We start from the raw sequence: 15976 nt of genomic DNA, 5'->3' as shown, positions 1-15976 counted from the left end.
AGAAAGAACAGAACACTACAAGAATCTGCTAAAGTAATGCTTCATGCTAAGAAAGTTCCTTATCACTTCTGGGCTGAGGTTATAAACACTGCTTGCTATATTCACAACAGAGTAACTATACGCTCAGGAACTGACTCCACTCTATATGAGCTGTGGAAAGGAAAGAAACCTACTGTCAAGTACTTTCATGTTTTTGGAAGTAAATGTTATATTTTAACTGATAGAGAACAGAGGAGGAAGCTTGATCCCAAAAGTGATGAAGGGTTATTTCTGGGTTACTCAGTAAATAGCAAGGCTTACAGGGTGTTTAATTCTCGCACAAGAACTATGATGGAATCCATAAATGTGGTTGTGGATGACAGAGTAAGCAGTCTGAATGAAGTCAATGCAGATGGAGATGATAATGTGCCTCAGATAGTTGATGAAAGACCAAATGACTGTGACATCTGGTCTGACACAGAACCTGAAGAAGAAAAAGAACATGAGTCATCTAAGGAGATTGTTCCCTCAATCAGAATTCAGAAGATACATCCCAAAGAAAACATAATTGGGAATCTGAATGAAGGAGTTATCACTAAATCTAGAGACACTATTGCAAATGCTTGTTTTATATCTAAGATTGAGCCTAAGAACATCAAGGAAGCCGTAACTGATGAGTACTGGATCAATACCATGCAGGAAGAATTGAGTCAATTTAAGCGGAATGAAGTATGAGATCTTGTTCCCAGACCAGAAGGTGTAAATGTGATTGGTACCAAGAAGATTTTCAGGAACAAGTCAGATGAAAATGGTATTGTAACAAGAAACAAGGCCAAATTAGTTGCTCAAGGGTGTACTCAGATTGAAGGAATTGATTTTGATGAAACCTTTGCGCCTGTTGCTCGATTGGAATCTATCAGATTATTATTAGGACTAGCATGCATTCTGAAATTCAATTTGTTCCAGATGGATGTGAAGAGTGCCTTCTTGAACGGATACCTGAATGAGGAAGTCTATGTAGAACAACCAAAGGGATTTGTAGATCCAACCTTTCCAGAACATGTTTACTAGTTGAGAAAGACTTTGTATGGATTAAAGCAAGCACCAAGGGCGTGGTATGAAAGGTTAACAGAGTTTCTGATAAGTGAAGGGTACAGCAAGGGAGGAATATACAAGACTCTATTTGTGACGAGTGATGGAGGAAAAGTCATGATAGCTCAGATATATGTAGATGACATTGTTTTTGGCGGTATGTCAGACCACATGGTAGAACATTTTGTCAGACACATGAAATCTGAGTTTGAGATGAGTCTGGTTGGTGAATTAAATTACTTCCTGGGGTTGCAAGTAAAACAGATGGAAGAATCCATGTTCATCTCACAGAGTAAATATGTCAAAGAACTAGTTAAGAAGTTTGGCCTTGAAGGCTCAAGTCATAAGAGAACTCCTGCAACCACTCATATCAAGCTAACTAACGATGAAAGTGGAACTGATGTTGATCAAAGCTTATACAGAAGTATGATTGGTAGTCTTCTCTACCTCACTGCTAGCAGACCAGATATTGCTTTCTCAGTTGATGTTTGTGCTAGATATCAAGATGCTCCTAAAGAGAGTCATCTGAGGATTATAAAGTACATTAATGGAACTGGTAACTATGGAATTTTTTATGCTCACAACTCTAATTCCAATTTGATAGGGTACTGTGATGCAGATTGGGCAGGAAATGCAGATGACAGAAAAAGTACTTCAGGAGGATGCTTCTTTCTTGGTAATAATCTCATATCTTGGTTCAGCAAAAAGCAGAATTGTGTCTCACTATCTACTGCTGAGGCTGAATATATAGCTGCTGGAAGTGGGTGTACTCAACTATTATGGATGAAGCAGATGCTGAAGGAATATAATGTCGAACAAGATGTCATGACATTATACTGTGACAACCTGAGTGCCATCAACATTTCAAAAAATCCAATTCACCATAGCAGGACGAAGCATATTGACATTCGTCACCACTTTATTAAAGATTTGTTGAAGAAAAGATTATCACTCTTGAGCATGTGGAAACAATACAGTTAGCAGATATTTTCACAAAAGCGTTGGATGCGGCTATGTTTGAGGAGTTGAGAGGAAAATTGGGGATTTGTGTAATAATTGACTTATAGCAGTTATTGACACATGTTAAGGGCAACAACCGCCCTTGATGCAGTTGAGGAAGACACAGAACTGATTTTTCTTGGTTTCACAAACTTGAATTATTCTCTCTCTTTGTGCTCTTGGTGCTCTAACGATTATTTTTGTAATTGTGTCAAGTTACTTTTGATCATGACTCAAGATTCAGGAAAGAAGATCGCTGCCTGTCCCAAACCTATCAAGAACTCTCATGGGGTCAAGTTTCTTGGTTTGAAGACTGCATCTTCTACTCCCTCTAGGGTTATTCGTTCCTCTGCGAAAATCGTCTCTCCAGACTCGTCTGGCCCAGCCAAGAGGACAAGGAGTATGAGGATCAAGTATGTTGTCAAGCGAGGCATAGGGAAAGCATCGAGTGTTCACAACATCTCAGAAGATTCAATTCCTGATCCACCGGTTGATGATAATCAAGAAAGCGATGTCGTCGATGCTGAAGTAGATCAAGTCATCCACAATGTCTTAGAGACTCTTGCTGATGCTGCCACTGCACAAAATGTCATGCCAAATGTTGAATCACAGGTTGATCGTGATTCTGAACCAAATTATGAAGCAAACCCTAGTGAACAAGATGCTAAGAAGGAAGATGATACTGATGTTGCTAGTCAAAAATCTTCAAGTGAGAAGACCCCCCTCTGTTGAAATATCCTATGAGAAAACTCCTGAACCCTTGTCACGGAAGGGTAAGGAACAAGTGTTGATTGTCTCTAAAGAAGAGGACTCAAATGATGAAGAAGTGCCCAAGAAGGTCACTGCTGGAAAGAAGGCTACAGTGTCTGCAAGCAAGACTGTTGTAAGTAAGAAAGGAAAGAAGAAAAAGGGTTCTAGTACTCAGACTCCCAAAACTCCAAAAACATCTCAAGTCTCAGTTCCTGAGAAAAAGACAAAGAAAGAGAAGAAGGAGGAAAAGATTGCTGCTTCTACTGGAAGAAAGAGGAAACATGTTGCTGCAACAGATTCTGAACCAGAAGTCGAGCCAGATGTCCCTGACATCTCCACTTCGGCCAAGAAAATGATCAAGGGGAAGAGAATTCCTTTGAATGTTCCAAAGGCACCTATTGATAATGTATCCTTTCACTTTGCCAGCTCTGCACAAAGTTGGAAGTTTGTTGTTCAGAGAAGGTTAGCAATTGAAAGGGAACTCCATGAAGATGCTTTGGAACTCAAGGAAATCATGGATATGTTGGTTGATGCAGGCTTGATGAAGACTGTCAAGGACATTGGAAGATGTTTTACTCATCTGGTTAGGGAGTTCATTGTGAACATCCTTACTGATTGTGATGATGAGAGCAGTTCTGAGTATAGAAAGGTGTATGTCAGAGGAAAGTGTGTAAATTTCTCTCCTGAAGTTGTGAATGAGTTTATGGGAAGAAGTCCAGTGGCTGGAAATGATGAAGAACCTGAATTGAATAGGGTTGCTAAGACCCTGATTGGGAAGATGGTCAAGAAGTGGCCAAAGAAAGGATTGCTTCCCTTTGGGAAGTTAACTACCAAGTATGTTGTTCTTTTCAAGATTGGCTGTGCAAATTGGATGGCCACCAATCACCTACCTGGTGTAACTCCTCCCCTTGCAAGAATGCTCTATCTGATTGGCATTGGCGGTGAGTTTGATTTTGGCAAGCTAGTTTTTGATCAGACTCTAAAGCATGCAAGCTCTTATGCTGTGAGACTGCCAATCCTATTTCCATTCCTATTGTCTGAACTAATTGTCAAACAACATCCTCATGTTGTAAGGGCTGATGAACTTCAAGGTAAGAGACCTATGCCTCTCAAGTTTGATTATCGCTTGTTTGCTGGAATGCATGTTCCAGACATTGTGTTATCTGCAGCAAAAGGTTCTGCCAGTACCAGTGGTACTCAGGCAGTTGGTGCAACCAAAGATGATATTTTGGCTGAATTGAGGGTTGTCTCCAAATCCTTGGATGCCCCTATTCAGGCTTGCAAGATTAGGAAACAGCATGTGGACAAGCTCATCAAGGCTATGACACAGGTTCCTGCTCCTGCTGCTGAGGAAGGTACCGGTGAAGAATTTGCTGAGGATGTTGAGGGTGATTCTGCTGCTGTTGAGGAAGAAGATGCTTAGTATGAAACTGCGGATGAGGAAGAAGCTGAATCTGAAAGGGATAATGAGGAGTCTGATGGAGAAGAGAAGGAGGATGTAACTGGCTCCACCAGTTCTAGCCCTAGTAGCACCTCTCTTTAGTTATTTTTTTTTCTTTTGGATGTATTTGCAACAGCCTTGTGTGGCTCTATATCTACTACATTTGCTCCTGGTCTGTAATAAGTCTGATTGTGGTTTTGTGCTTTTGTATTCTCTACTGGATGTTCTATAGTAGCATGCCTGTTCTTCATGAGCCTTTGCCAAATTATGCTAATACGGGGGAGTAATGGTATGATGATAGGATATGTTGATATGCAGTAAGTGTAGAAGCAGTTCTTGATATTGATATTATGCTGATATGATGTGCTTTTCTGCTGTGTTGTACTCTGTTAGTTTTTGTTATTGCATTTGGGTGTTCATAGCTGCTGATAATGGCTATGTTGTTGAAAGATACTTTAAGCTACCTTGGTTTGGTTGGGTTCACTCCTCTCTGGTATTTCAAGCTGTTAATTGGGTTCTGAAGAGGTTTTTTTTGGTAGTGTAGTGTATTAGCTAAAATTGGACAAAGGGGGAGATTGTTGTTCCTTTGTTTGGTTGTCTGCATTTTAGCTAAGTATGTGTGTGCCAACTTGTCGGACCCGATGTTGTAACAACTTGTCTATGACATCTGGCCTAGTATCTGTTGTTAGTTGATTATTTGGTTTTATGTGAAGCTTCGTATACAAGTTAGGTTTTGCTGGAAGCTTTTGTGCGCCGTCAAGGAATAGTCTGTGATGTGTTTAAACCCGGTTCAAGAGGGTTTAAATTGAAGATAAATATGGAAGTTGAAATCTGCTTAATTGTTGATTGGCTGAAGATCCTCTGCAGATTTGTTACTTGGTTGGTTTTATTTTAACAACTTCCTGATTTGTGTATGGACCGTGTGAAATTTCAAGCCCAACGACGACAAGGCCTGGAAGACTATATATGAAGACTCAAGACCTAGACTCAAGGTGGAACATTTAATTGTATTAGGGTTTTCATCGAGTTCATACTGTTGTGTACTCTTAGGAGCTTTATGTCATTATTGTGAGCTAAGAGTGAGTGCTATCTGTGTGATCTTGAGATTTGTCTTTGTAACTCATACTTGAGTTCAATCACTGTGACAATGATTGTAAGAGAGTGAGAGGGAGTGCTCATACTTAGGGGGAGACCTAAGTAATATTCCACGGGTAGAGATAGGTAGAAAAGGTAGTTAAACTGGGCAGTTTGTGTGAAACCTTTTTGTACAATTTCTCTATAATAGTGGATTATCTCTCTTGGGTGAAAGACCTCCAGACATAGGTGGCACCAAACTAGGTTAACAGCTTCCTGTGTCTATTTACTGTTTTTCTGTTGTTTATCTTGTTGCATCATTTGCTGAATCAGTCATATTGGTATACATGATGTCATAGACATCTGGTTGAACATCTGTGTTACTCTTGCCAGAATTTCATTTAGGAAACCTCAAGTAGTTTATTATAAAGATATAAACTACTAAAATAACCCCATTTATCAAACACTTTAAAATATGTACAATCAACTCTAAATTAATAACGTTTAAAAAAACTCTAAATTAATCAAGTAAGCTTTAAGCTAGATTAGAATACTTTCCTAACAGTCATAAAAGGTAGGCTTTGGATTCCCTCATGTGCTAATTTCAAATGATCATGTCATGTGAAAGATTTGGACCTTTAATTATTTTTTTAATGATGGTTAGTATTATTTCTCGCACAATTTAAATTTTCTCTCTCCATGTATTAATTAAGGATCCAAATTTCATTAAAACAAAATTAAAGGCTCTGATCTTTCACATGACATTGTCATGTGAGATTAACACATGAGGAGATCCAAATCTTAAAATGTATAATGTTGGAATAATTCTGCTTGCTTTGATTCTAACATGCTCGCCGCATTCAGTCTGTTGTAGCCAACCGTTTCGACGTCATTTGTATCTTTGTTGGCGGTGGCAAAGTGGTTTCTCACCTTACTATCTAAACCCCTTGCAATTAAGTCTTACGGTGTAATCACCATAGGTGTTTTTGTGTCTTCTTAAGTGTGCATGATGGGCCTTGTGGAATGTTAGTGACCAATTTTCCTTTGTGGTTGACGTTTCCTCTACTAACTACTATCAAATCCTGTTCAAGACTCAATTGTAGTAAATATCGAATTTTTTCATCTCCACAAAAATTGTGTTGTTACGTACTAATCTCACTAGCTAAACACTGTTTGAAGGGTTCAAAAGTGATAATTATCTAAATGAGAAAAACAATAAAGAAAACGATAAAAGGACTTGACAAAGGTAAACAAAGAAGAAAGTGTAATAAGGAAATGACTTCACATGATTCATAACTTGTTCTCAATCAACACACTCATACAAGGTGGAATTAACATTTAAGATGCCAATAAGAGGTATTCACATGCTAATTCCTTTGTTAAGCAAATATACCAATTGAGATCCTAGATTTAATTGATTAAGTCCTAGAAATATTAAAAGGAACATTTTAGCACAACCCCACTCAAGGAGACATATACAAAGCTCTGTTCATAACCCCAGAAGTCTATGTCCTGGTGGATGGAATCTCTGACTATCACTCATGAAATCTCATTGGTTTATAGCTAGCTAAATAATACTACCCTAGTGGTGAGTATCCCGACTAGCCACTTAGTTCTGATCTCTTTTCCTATTCAAGACATCCATATCTAAGGGTGAAAGCCTTCTATTGTCACTTATAAAACCTCAATAAGATGGAGAACAATCTATTGTCTATTAGATCTATCCTATACAACTAGAGATGAATTTATTGTATTTCATATATGTATACATCTCATAAGTTTGTATAAACAACACTCTCGATTGTAATCAATTCATATACCAATATTCCTAAAGAAGCATGGAAAATAATATAAAGAGGTAGGACAAAGAATACTCAACAATTCCCAGAGACTTGTGGTAAAAGAATACTTGTTGAGGCTGAAGAGACTTGTTAAAGAATACTCAATTATGTTTGGAGAGGCAGGACAAAGAATACTTGTTATTTTTTGAGAGGAAGTGGTAAAAGAATACTCGTTATGCATGGGGAGACAATGGTAAAAGAATACTCATTATGTCTGGAAAGGCAATGATAAAAGAATATAGAGAGGCATGGGTAAAAGAATACTAGTTGAGCCAGAAGAGGTTTGCACAATATTACTCAACAATTCCTGGAGAGGAAAGATAAAGAATACTCAATGTGTATAAAGAGGCGCGTACAATAATATTTGTAAGGAGAGGTCATTGATACTTGATAGTTGAAATCTTGCTGCTGCTAAGAATCGGACGTAGTCCACCGATATAGGGTGAACGAAGATAAAAGTCTTGTGTGCATTATTTAAAAGGTTGATTTTAAATACACAATTCAATCTCTTTCTCTTGTTCTCTGCATTATTTCTCATCTCTTAGGTCATGCATTGGGCTTAAGAGGGCGGTCCTGTAACACCCCGATTTCGGTGGCGTCACTTTAGTAACAAAAAAGAAACTTGAAGCGGAAAAACATAAATATTTTTTTTCGATATTTGTTTCCAGTAAGTAAAGACTTGTCGAATTTAAAGACGTATCGACGAAAGATAAACAAGACTAATATACAATATATATACACCCCCCCCCGCTGTAGTACCAAACCTCGTCACGAGTAACCTCCAGTGACGGAAAGTAGTAGAAAGTAACGCCCGTAGGCAATATGTACAGACCAAAAGTAAAGGTTAAGTGTCCGCAACACAAACCTCAAGAATGAGAATGAGTTAGCCCAAACGGCCTAAAAGAAGACCTCCTAGCCCAACCAACTCTCTGTGATTCCCGTAGAGAAACCACACAAAAAGCTATAGGCTGGGGACCTACCCTGCCCCAAAATGAGAAAAACTGAAGATCAGAGCCTCGACGCTACTCCTACCCTAATCCTGACTAGAGGAGTACTACACACCACTCCCAGCGGGTCCTACGGGTACTGTACCCGATCCCAAATCAACAGCAGCCGCGACAGTGGGTGAGCTAGACTCAGATGAAGTCCCTCCTACAGGCAACTCCTCCGAAGGGTCCTCCTCGTCCTCAGGTGATGATGGCGGTACAATAACTCCAGGGCCACAGTGCACGCCCAGTGGTAGGTTAAAGCTAACGGTGTGTCGTCTCAAGACTCCGTGCGTCAAGTTTCCCATTCGGTCAACGCGGATCCTCCATTATTCGCCCCGAATAAATAGCTCGGTGATCGGCGGGGTCGACCACCCAAGAGCCCGGGGTGTCTGTATCTATAAACTCAAACCTGGTCCCCCCCGAAGGGACGACCATCTCGAACCAGTCGGCCATCGACATCTGACAAAAAGGGCATACATAGCCCCCCCATACACAGGTAGCACGCGCAAGGGTCAACTCAAAGAATTACATAATAGTACATCCAATAGGCAAAGTTTAAGTAGTAGCCACATAGGCTTAAATATGAATGACAACATTATAAATTGTATATCCTGTCAATTAAAATAAATAACATTTGCAGGCAATTAGCATGTCTCAATCAATGATAACAAGTAGCAAACACATCCAGCAACTAAATCAGCATGAATGGTGCATGAAATGCAAATGCTAAGGAACAAGATGCAATCCGGAGGGATGGGCACCATCGAGTCAGCCCTAACACCGGCCAAGGTGGGACCATTTCTGCTCGGGCGTCTCTTATACCAAACAAAATGTAGTCAGATCAGCAGTGAACCCGTAGGTCTGCCATTTCCGTCTGCTACTAAGAATCACCGTAGTGTTCTTATATGGAAATCCGGGTCTTATGACCATTTTGGAATCCATCGAGGCCCGACATCCTGTCGTATATTAACCTCAAAATGAGTGCATGAATGCAAGTTGTTAGCCAAACAACGTCTCCGACCTCACTCGTCACGTGTTCTAGCTAACTAATTGTCTCTAAAAAGAATACTCTAAGGTAAATGTCGATTCTGCGACAAAAGACAATTAAATATCAGAAAGAGTGTAATCACTCGTGATAACTTCTCGAGTTATCTGACTCATCTCCATCCGACGGTCAAAATCTGGTCAGCGAGCGAAGAGTACCAATGTACTTGGAAACTTTTAGTTCCCGGACTTATCTTTTAGATAGTCAAACAACAAATCTGCTCATCGAGCGAAAGAGCAATAAAGTACTCAGAAACTTATTAATTTTCCCGGCTTATCTTTTAGATAGCCAAACAACAAAACTGCTCATCGAGCGAAAGAGTATAAAAATACTCGGAAACTCATTAGTTTTTCCTAAATCTTGGATTTGGCGACACTTCTCACTTTTCAAAACTAATATCCAAATCCTAAGCTCTTATTTGAGAATGTGATCATTATTTAAAGGTTTAGAGGTTGTTTTATGTCTTATGAATTTTCCTGGTAAAAACAGTTTCCATTTAGTTTTGTCTCTAACCTTATGAGTTTAAAAGATCCCGTAATCCCAAGTAATTCCCAGAGAAGGTCTCGATCCAACAAAACAACAACAAGGCTCGAAACTCTGTTCGTCCCGTCAAACTTTATCAAAATCTCATGATAAATCCGGCATAATCGCCCGTTATCCTCACTCTGTCAAATCAACAGATATATGTGTATTTGCATATTCAAAACAATACAATCCAACAGTCATGACACATATATCAATACATTGAGGACTAACCATTTAGCACTTAGCATATAGGGCAGATATCACACATCCTAGATTAACCAGGTAGCATATAGCATGTGAATCAATCTCAACAACAATCAAGCAATAAAAGATTATCAATTGTCAGTCGTAGCCTCAGAAAACATTTTCCCAATCAAACACAAACAAGTGCATAAACAGTAAATCAAGTCGAATTCGTCGACACCTAATTCATTATCTAGTATTCAGTGAGTAGCCCTCACCTGTAGGTTTTCCAGCTTGCTCTCCAAACTTTCCTTCACAATCTTCTTCCTCGAATCCACTAAGTTCCTCAAAAGAACCTTAGGACAAATTCACAGAAATCAATCACAATGAGTCAGAAACTCAACAAACAATACGTACTAGGGTTACACGACACATTACAAACTCCGAAGTACGACAATCTAACGCGTTAAGACAAGTTTTCGAAAAACGAAATTTCCTCCCCCCCCTAGGGTAGCTCTCGGCCACTTTTCACAATTAGGAGGGCCGATTTTTCTTCGATCAAACTTGGTTCCTAGGTTATCATTAGTCGTAACTAAGACGGTTCTAAGCTCAGAAAAATTTTCGGATCGAAAACTGTCGCAGGGGTATTTTGGTCATTATTTTCAGCTCAGAATTTCAAAACTGGATTTTCGAAAAACAAATTGGATGGGGACGTCAACAACGACGTTTATGACAACTAATCCTACTAGCGCTAAGCTATATCGTGAATTTTTAACGTAAAGAACGGAGCTTTATCCAGAAATGGGTTTTTCCAACAGAAATGGATTCCGGCGGCATTTCGGCGACATTCGGCAAAATGTAATCTGCTAAACACGCTCAGGAGCATGCAAGGGATAAGTTTAGACACTGAAACCAGCTTATTTGGACAGTTTTACAAAAAGCTCAAAACTTTGAGCACAGAAAGACATAGAGAAAAACGACAAAATTTAAGATCAGAAGAAAGAAATAATATCAGTACCTCGAGGCCTACGCGTAGCAACGAAAAGAACGAAGATCGGTCAAGAATAATCAAAAATCACTTTTCCTCCTTTTCCTCTCCAATGCCTCGGCCGTGTGTGTGTGTTGTTTTTTTTTTTTTTTTTGAAGTCATATATATAGGAAATTGAAAACGTGAGAAAATGATTATTTCGCGATTCCAATTTTTCCTACTGATTCCAACGTATTTTTGACACGATATTCTTCCCGCTGAATCTTCTAATTCTTCAAAGAAATATCAGTATGATTTTTGGTTTTCGAGGCTTGTTTTTAATGTTTACCGGCTTAAAATGCACTTTATGGTTTTGACCTCGGATGCAGAAACTTCCTTCTGAAGAAAGATTTGGAACGTCGATTAGAGTGGGCGTACGCGAATGAAATCTTTATTTGAAGCTCCGAATAGAAAAAGTCTTCATCGTCCGTTGATTTTAGGGTTTCTGAACTATCAGGGTTTCGGTTTCGGCAAACTTCCGAGCATTGGAATTTGTAGTTCGTACATTCCAGGGTTTCGTATCGAAACGCTCATTTATAGACGAATAAGAGAAGTTCTAACATTTCTGTGAAGATTTTTGGAATTAGTTTCCGTCGTGTCTTAGAATATAAATTAGCTATTTACTAGCGTTCTTGACCTAGGTTTAAGCGAATACTAATCGTGCTACAACTTTTATCGACTTTGATACAATCCTTATCTTTTCCTGAAATTTCTCCTTCACAAATTTATTCCATTCAATAAACACTTGTTCAGGTTTTCCTTCACGTTACATCAAATTAGTCGTGAAAAGAAATTTTATTCGGTTTATTCCAAACTTAAAAACTTGGGTCTCACAGGTCCAGAACCAGAGCCCCCATACAAGTAGGTAGAGTTATATATGGCTGCTTGAATGTGAGAGACAACTCTTCTGCCATTGTGTGGGACCTCGTCTGGTCTTGGTTTGTAGAAAAGACTTCAAAGATCAGATCTTTAACATTCAGAGAGTTCAGATACAACTTTGGATTGCAAGGGCTGCAACTCGATGTTTGGAGCAATTTCAAAAATGTTTGGGGATGCTTGAGAGTTTTCAAACACCATGCTCTAGTAACTGCTTGATAGTAGGCCTCGTGGCAAGTTGCAGTTGGCTGCATACTTTATCGTGCACAACTAACGTGCAAACAAATAGGAGATAAGGAGATTTGTAGCTTGTGAAAGTAGCTAAAGGGTTGAGAGAGCTTTTACTGGCTCACTCTTTTCGTAGAAGAAGGAGAAGACTCCATTTTTTTATAACAACTTCGAAGGTTCACTGCTTCCATTTTTGTGTCTTATTATTGTTTTCTAAATGATAGAATGTCGAAGATTCGATACACAAGTGAAGATGACAGACAAAGCACCCTAGAAATCAAATCAGACAAGCCTTTTGGCTAGGACCCTTTGGCTAGTTGAAGCATCAATCAAGGGTTATTTAAGTGAACGCTATCCAGGTTAGGTCACGAGAAGTGGTCAAATGTTAGTATATAGTTGAGTGATGCGCATCTAAAATGTATGATTAATGTCTTGATTGTTGCACTTTCTAGTCAGAACTCATGTGCTTTTAAGTTTGTTTGAAAAATTCTAGTGATAAGAGAAAAAAAACAATAGAAGAACATGCAAAATGGATCATAATGTGGAAGATTAATGTGCTAACAAAGAAGCACAACTATGGTGTCCAAAGGAAGATCCACGACTGTGTCGACCCCAAGATTGCTTGTGGTTGAATTTTAAGTGGCCACTGCCATGCTCCTTAAGTGGCATAGTTGTGCCTTCTTGTACAGCAGAGAGCTCATGTCTTAACCTAAATAACTATATTTTAAGAGGGTTCTAAAGCCAAACAAGGATGTGTCTCCATAGATGTGATCGAATATTCCTCTTTCCTTAGTTTTTGCAAGATGTTAACTACTAGCATTCATGAGATGTATGCTATTATATTCATGAGTAGTTAAATCTCATTCCTCAAGGTTGCGATGTAGGATATGATTTGAGCCTATTCTTTTTACATATGTTAGTTCATTTTATTATAAATGTGTTTTCTTTTCATGTTCTTAATTCATAAAAAGTGGCTAATCGTATTAATAGTAGGATAGTAAAGATGATTTGGTATAGGAAATTACTAATTAATTTGGTAGAGGTATGATTAGTTCTTATATATTTTCGACTAGCCTATAGTTGGGTAGTGAAATATCCCTTAGGTAGCTTCTCCATTTTAATCCTCATTTAAAAATCGGGCAACGTTTGTTGTACTTTAGTCAGAGATATTTCCAAAATGGTGATTCACAAAGTAGGTAAAAGCTTTGTGCAGTGGATCTATCCTCTTTGAGTGAAAGTTTGGATTAGTAGTAGCTACTTGATGTGACATGTATGACAACGTAACATTACATGTTCACATTGTGGGATGTGCCTTTTGTAGCTTTAGTCAGTCACATGATGTACTTTTAATTTCTTTGGCAATTGACACGTAGACTTCAAACGTTGAAGCTTTATCAGACCAAACTTCAAAGTTATAGAGGTTAGAACTCTTCTTTCTTCTTAACTTAATCTTTCCAGTAGAGTATGATTTTCATAGACCATAGATTCCATGGACTTGACTCACGATCATAGACGATAGAAGCGTAATCATATATTTCCTAGAAGTGTGAGACAATACATTTTAGAGATTTTTTTGGCCAAGATACTTATATTGTAGTACATTCCAAAACGTCATTATCGCTCAAAATATGAGATAACGATGTAGGGGTCTAAACGTTTCAACTTAACAAGAGTCAGTCGGCTTCAACCCAACACCCATAACGTGCACTTCGGCCCACAACGACGTAAATCCACAACACTTGGCTTTAGGGATAAGATAAAAGATTGGGTCAAAGCCTAATTCTCTTAATAACTTATCTCTTAACAATTCTATCATAACCAATTAATGAGGTTATCTCCTATATTCATCTATTAACTTTGAGTGTCAAAGTCTCTTTTACAAGTCATTTTCTCTACAGTCCAACCTTCGGAGCAAGGAGTACGCCTTGTTTAGCTGTTGTCTACACACGTCAGTTCAACGGATTCGCCTGCAAGGCTTGTACATAAAATCTCCTTCATCATCAGGTCCATCAAGTTATTAAAGTCAATCAATGTCCTTTGGTAATTCTCGTATCCCTCTTGATAGTTGTTGGGCCGCAAGAGGATAAAACTCTGGGGATCTACACATTGAGTTAATAAGAACAAATCACAAATGGATTAGACACCACATCTTTCACACCTAAAACCTTAAAACATGAGTGATATGAATAATCTCATTTATAAAGTGCTCAACACTCCCCAAATCATTTAATGTGAGGTTTCTTACTCACACTTAACATTTCAACGATTATCATATCTTCATCCAAGGAGCCCTAAAAAGATCTAATCCTAGCAATCAATAGATGATCCGGTGGACATTGGTCAGTGGTCACTATATACGACAAATCATTCATATTATAGTTATTTGCAGTGCACATGGCATAAGTACCGTATATAGTTGTATTTAATTCGAATAATATATGTTAAACTCGATTTGTTATCTCACAGCAACACATGCAAGATCACATTACAAATTCCCTTAAATGAATGAGAACTGGACAAGTTCAGGAAACTTGTTCATTGATAAAATCCAATTCCAAAAGAAAATGTTTTTATCACATTCTTTAAAATATTTTTCAAAATATATTTATTATTAAGTAATGTCTTGCATTTAATTAATTGATTAAAATAAACGTAAAACGCATTGACCAAAAAACAAGTGTATTTAAACATGTAGTTACCTATTTTGATACATTAATAAAATAATTTAATCAATGATTGTGATGCTTACTTTATCTACTATTTTTAAGAATGTAAATTTGAATTTCAGATCACTTACTTAAAAAATGAAATGCTGAACCGTTATGTGAATTCAGTTGGATAGAATATGTTTAAAAATAAAAGAAAATATAAAGGTAACATTTTAATGTTTTATAAAACTAAAAATTCAAAATCAATGGATTTTCCTTTGCCACGACCTTATGCATTTTTTAAGAAACTTACTTCACATAGGAAGACGACATTCATTGAATGTGAAAATGACTTGTTAACCACGCACGGGAAAAAGCAATCAAGGATTAATTCATCAAAACTCAAAAGTGGGTACCATATATATCAAAGCTTAATTTGCTTCCTAAGTCATCCCTTTTTTTGACGGTTCCTATGTCATCTCTGCATTGGAAGAATAGGAGGAATAAAACCACGGTGTGTCAGGAAAACTAATAAAAAGAAGAGCTAAATATATTTTTAATTAAATTTGGGCAAATTATAAAAAATTCATACTGTAGTTCTTTCAACAGTGATGAAATATGTGAAGTTCATCTCACCTATAAAATTTGTGATAGTTTTGTGCACTAATAACTATTTTTAACCGCCACATTTATTTATTTAAATGAATTCAGAGATGAATTTAACTTATTTCATTATTGTTGAAAATTAAAAATTATGAAATATATTTTGAGGGACTAAATTGAATTCATTTATATTTTATAGGGACTAAAACATATTTAACCTAAAAACGAACAATGATAATTCAGTGATCATGCTACAATAGTGATATAAGCAAACACACTTTTTTTTCCTGATTTTGTTTGTATTTTTCTGTAAATTTAGTGGCGATTTAAAACCTCTGCAAAGTGGATTTATGCGAAACTTTCCACAAAGTTTGCTCGCGAATTTTACTTCGAACATATTTTTTGGCAAATATGTCTTTGAAATTTATTATATCAAAACTTTTATACAAATTCTCATATGAAGTTTTCATGCAAATATTTTTAATGCAAAAACTGTGAGAAATAAAATCTAGAAGCAAAAATGTGTTTATACATCTACTACACTTTAAAAGAGACTCAAGAAATCACTATTCCTAAGAGAACTTCCAATCTCGGCCGTCCATTTGACTCTCTCTCTATTTTCACTCTTTAATCGTGGCCCTTGGTCTATGAGACTTTTTTCATCAGTATTATACTC

General features: G+C 37.6%; 1 protein-coding gene across 1 annotated transcript; it reads left to right on the top strand.

Annotated features, from left to right (window-relative positions):
- The first annotated feature begins 2298 nt into the window (after positions 1-2298).
- Positions 2299-4243, top strand: LOC130719463 (uncharacterized). Its single transcript, XM_057570091.1, has 2 exons — positions 2299-2757; positions 2843-4243. The coding sequence occupies exons 1-2, from the start codon at positions 2299-2301 to the stop codon at positions 4241-4243; spliced, it is 1860 nt and encodes a 619-aa protein (XP_057426074.1).
- The last annotated feature ends 11733 nt before the right edge of the window (positions 4244-15976 follow it).

Source organism: Lotus japonicus, chromosome 5, assembly GCF_012489685.1.
Source record: "Lotus japonicus ecotype B-129 chromosome 5, LjGifu_v1.2".
In the NCBI taxonomy this organism is placed as follows: Eukaryota; Viridiplantae; Streptophyta; class Magnoliopsida; order Fabales; family Fabaceae; genus Lotus; species Lotus japonicus.
Note: the sequence above shows the minus strand (reverse complement) of the source record. Positions and strands in the feature narration are given on the sequence as shown.

Coding starts and splice junctions, on each gene's coding strand:
- LOC130719463 (XM_057570091.1), top strand. CDS start 2,299: ATGACTCAAGATTCAGGAAAGAAGATCGCTGCCTGTCCCAAACCTATC. Junction 2,758..2,842: donor AGAAGGAAGATGATACTGAT/GTTGCTAGTCAA, acceptor TTGTCACGGAAG/GGTAAGGAACAAGTGTTGAT.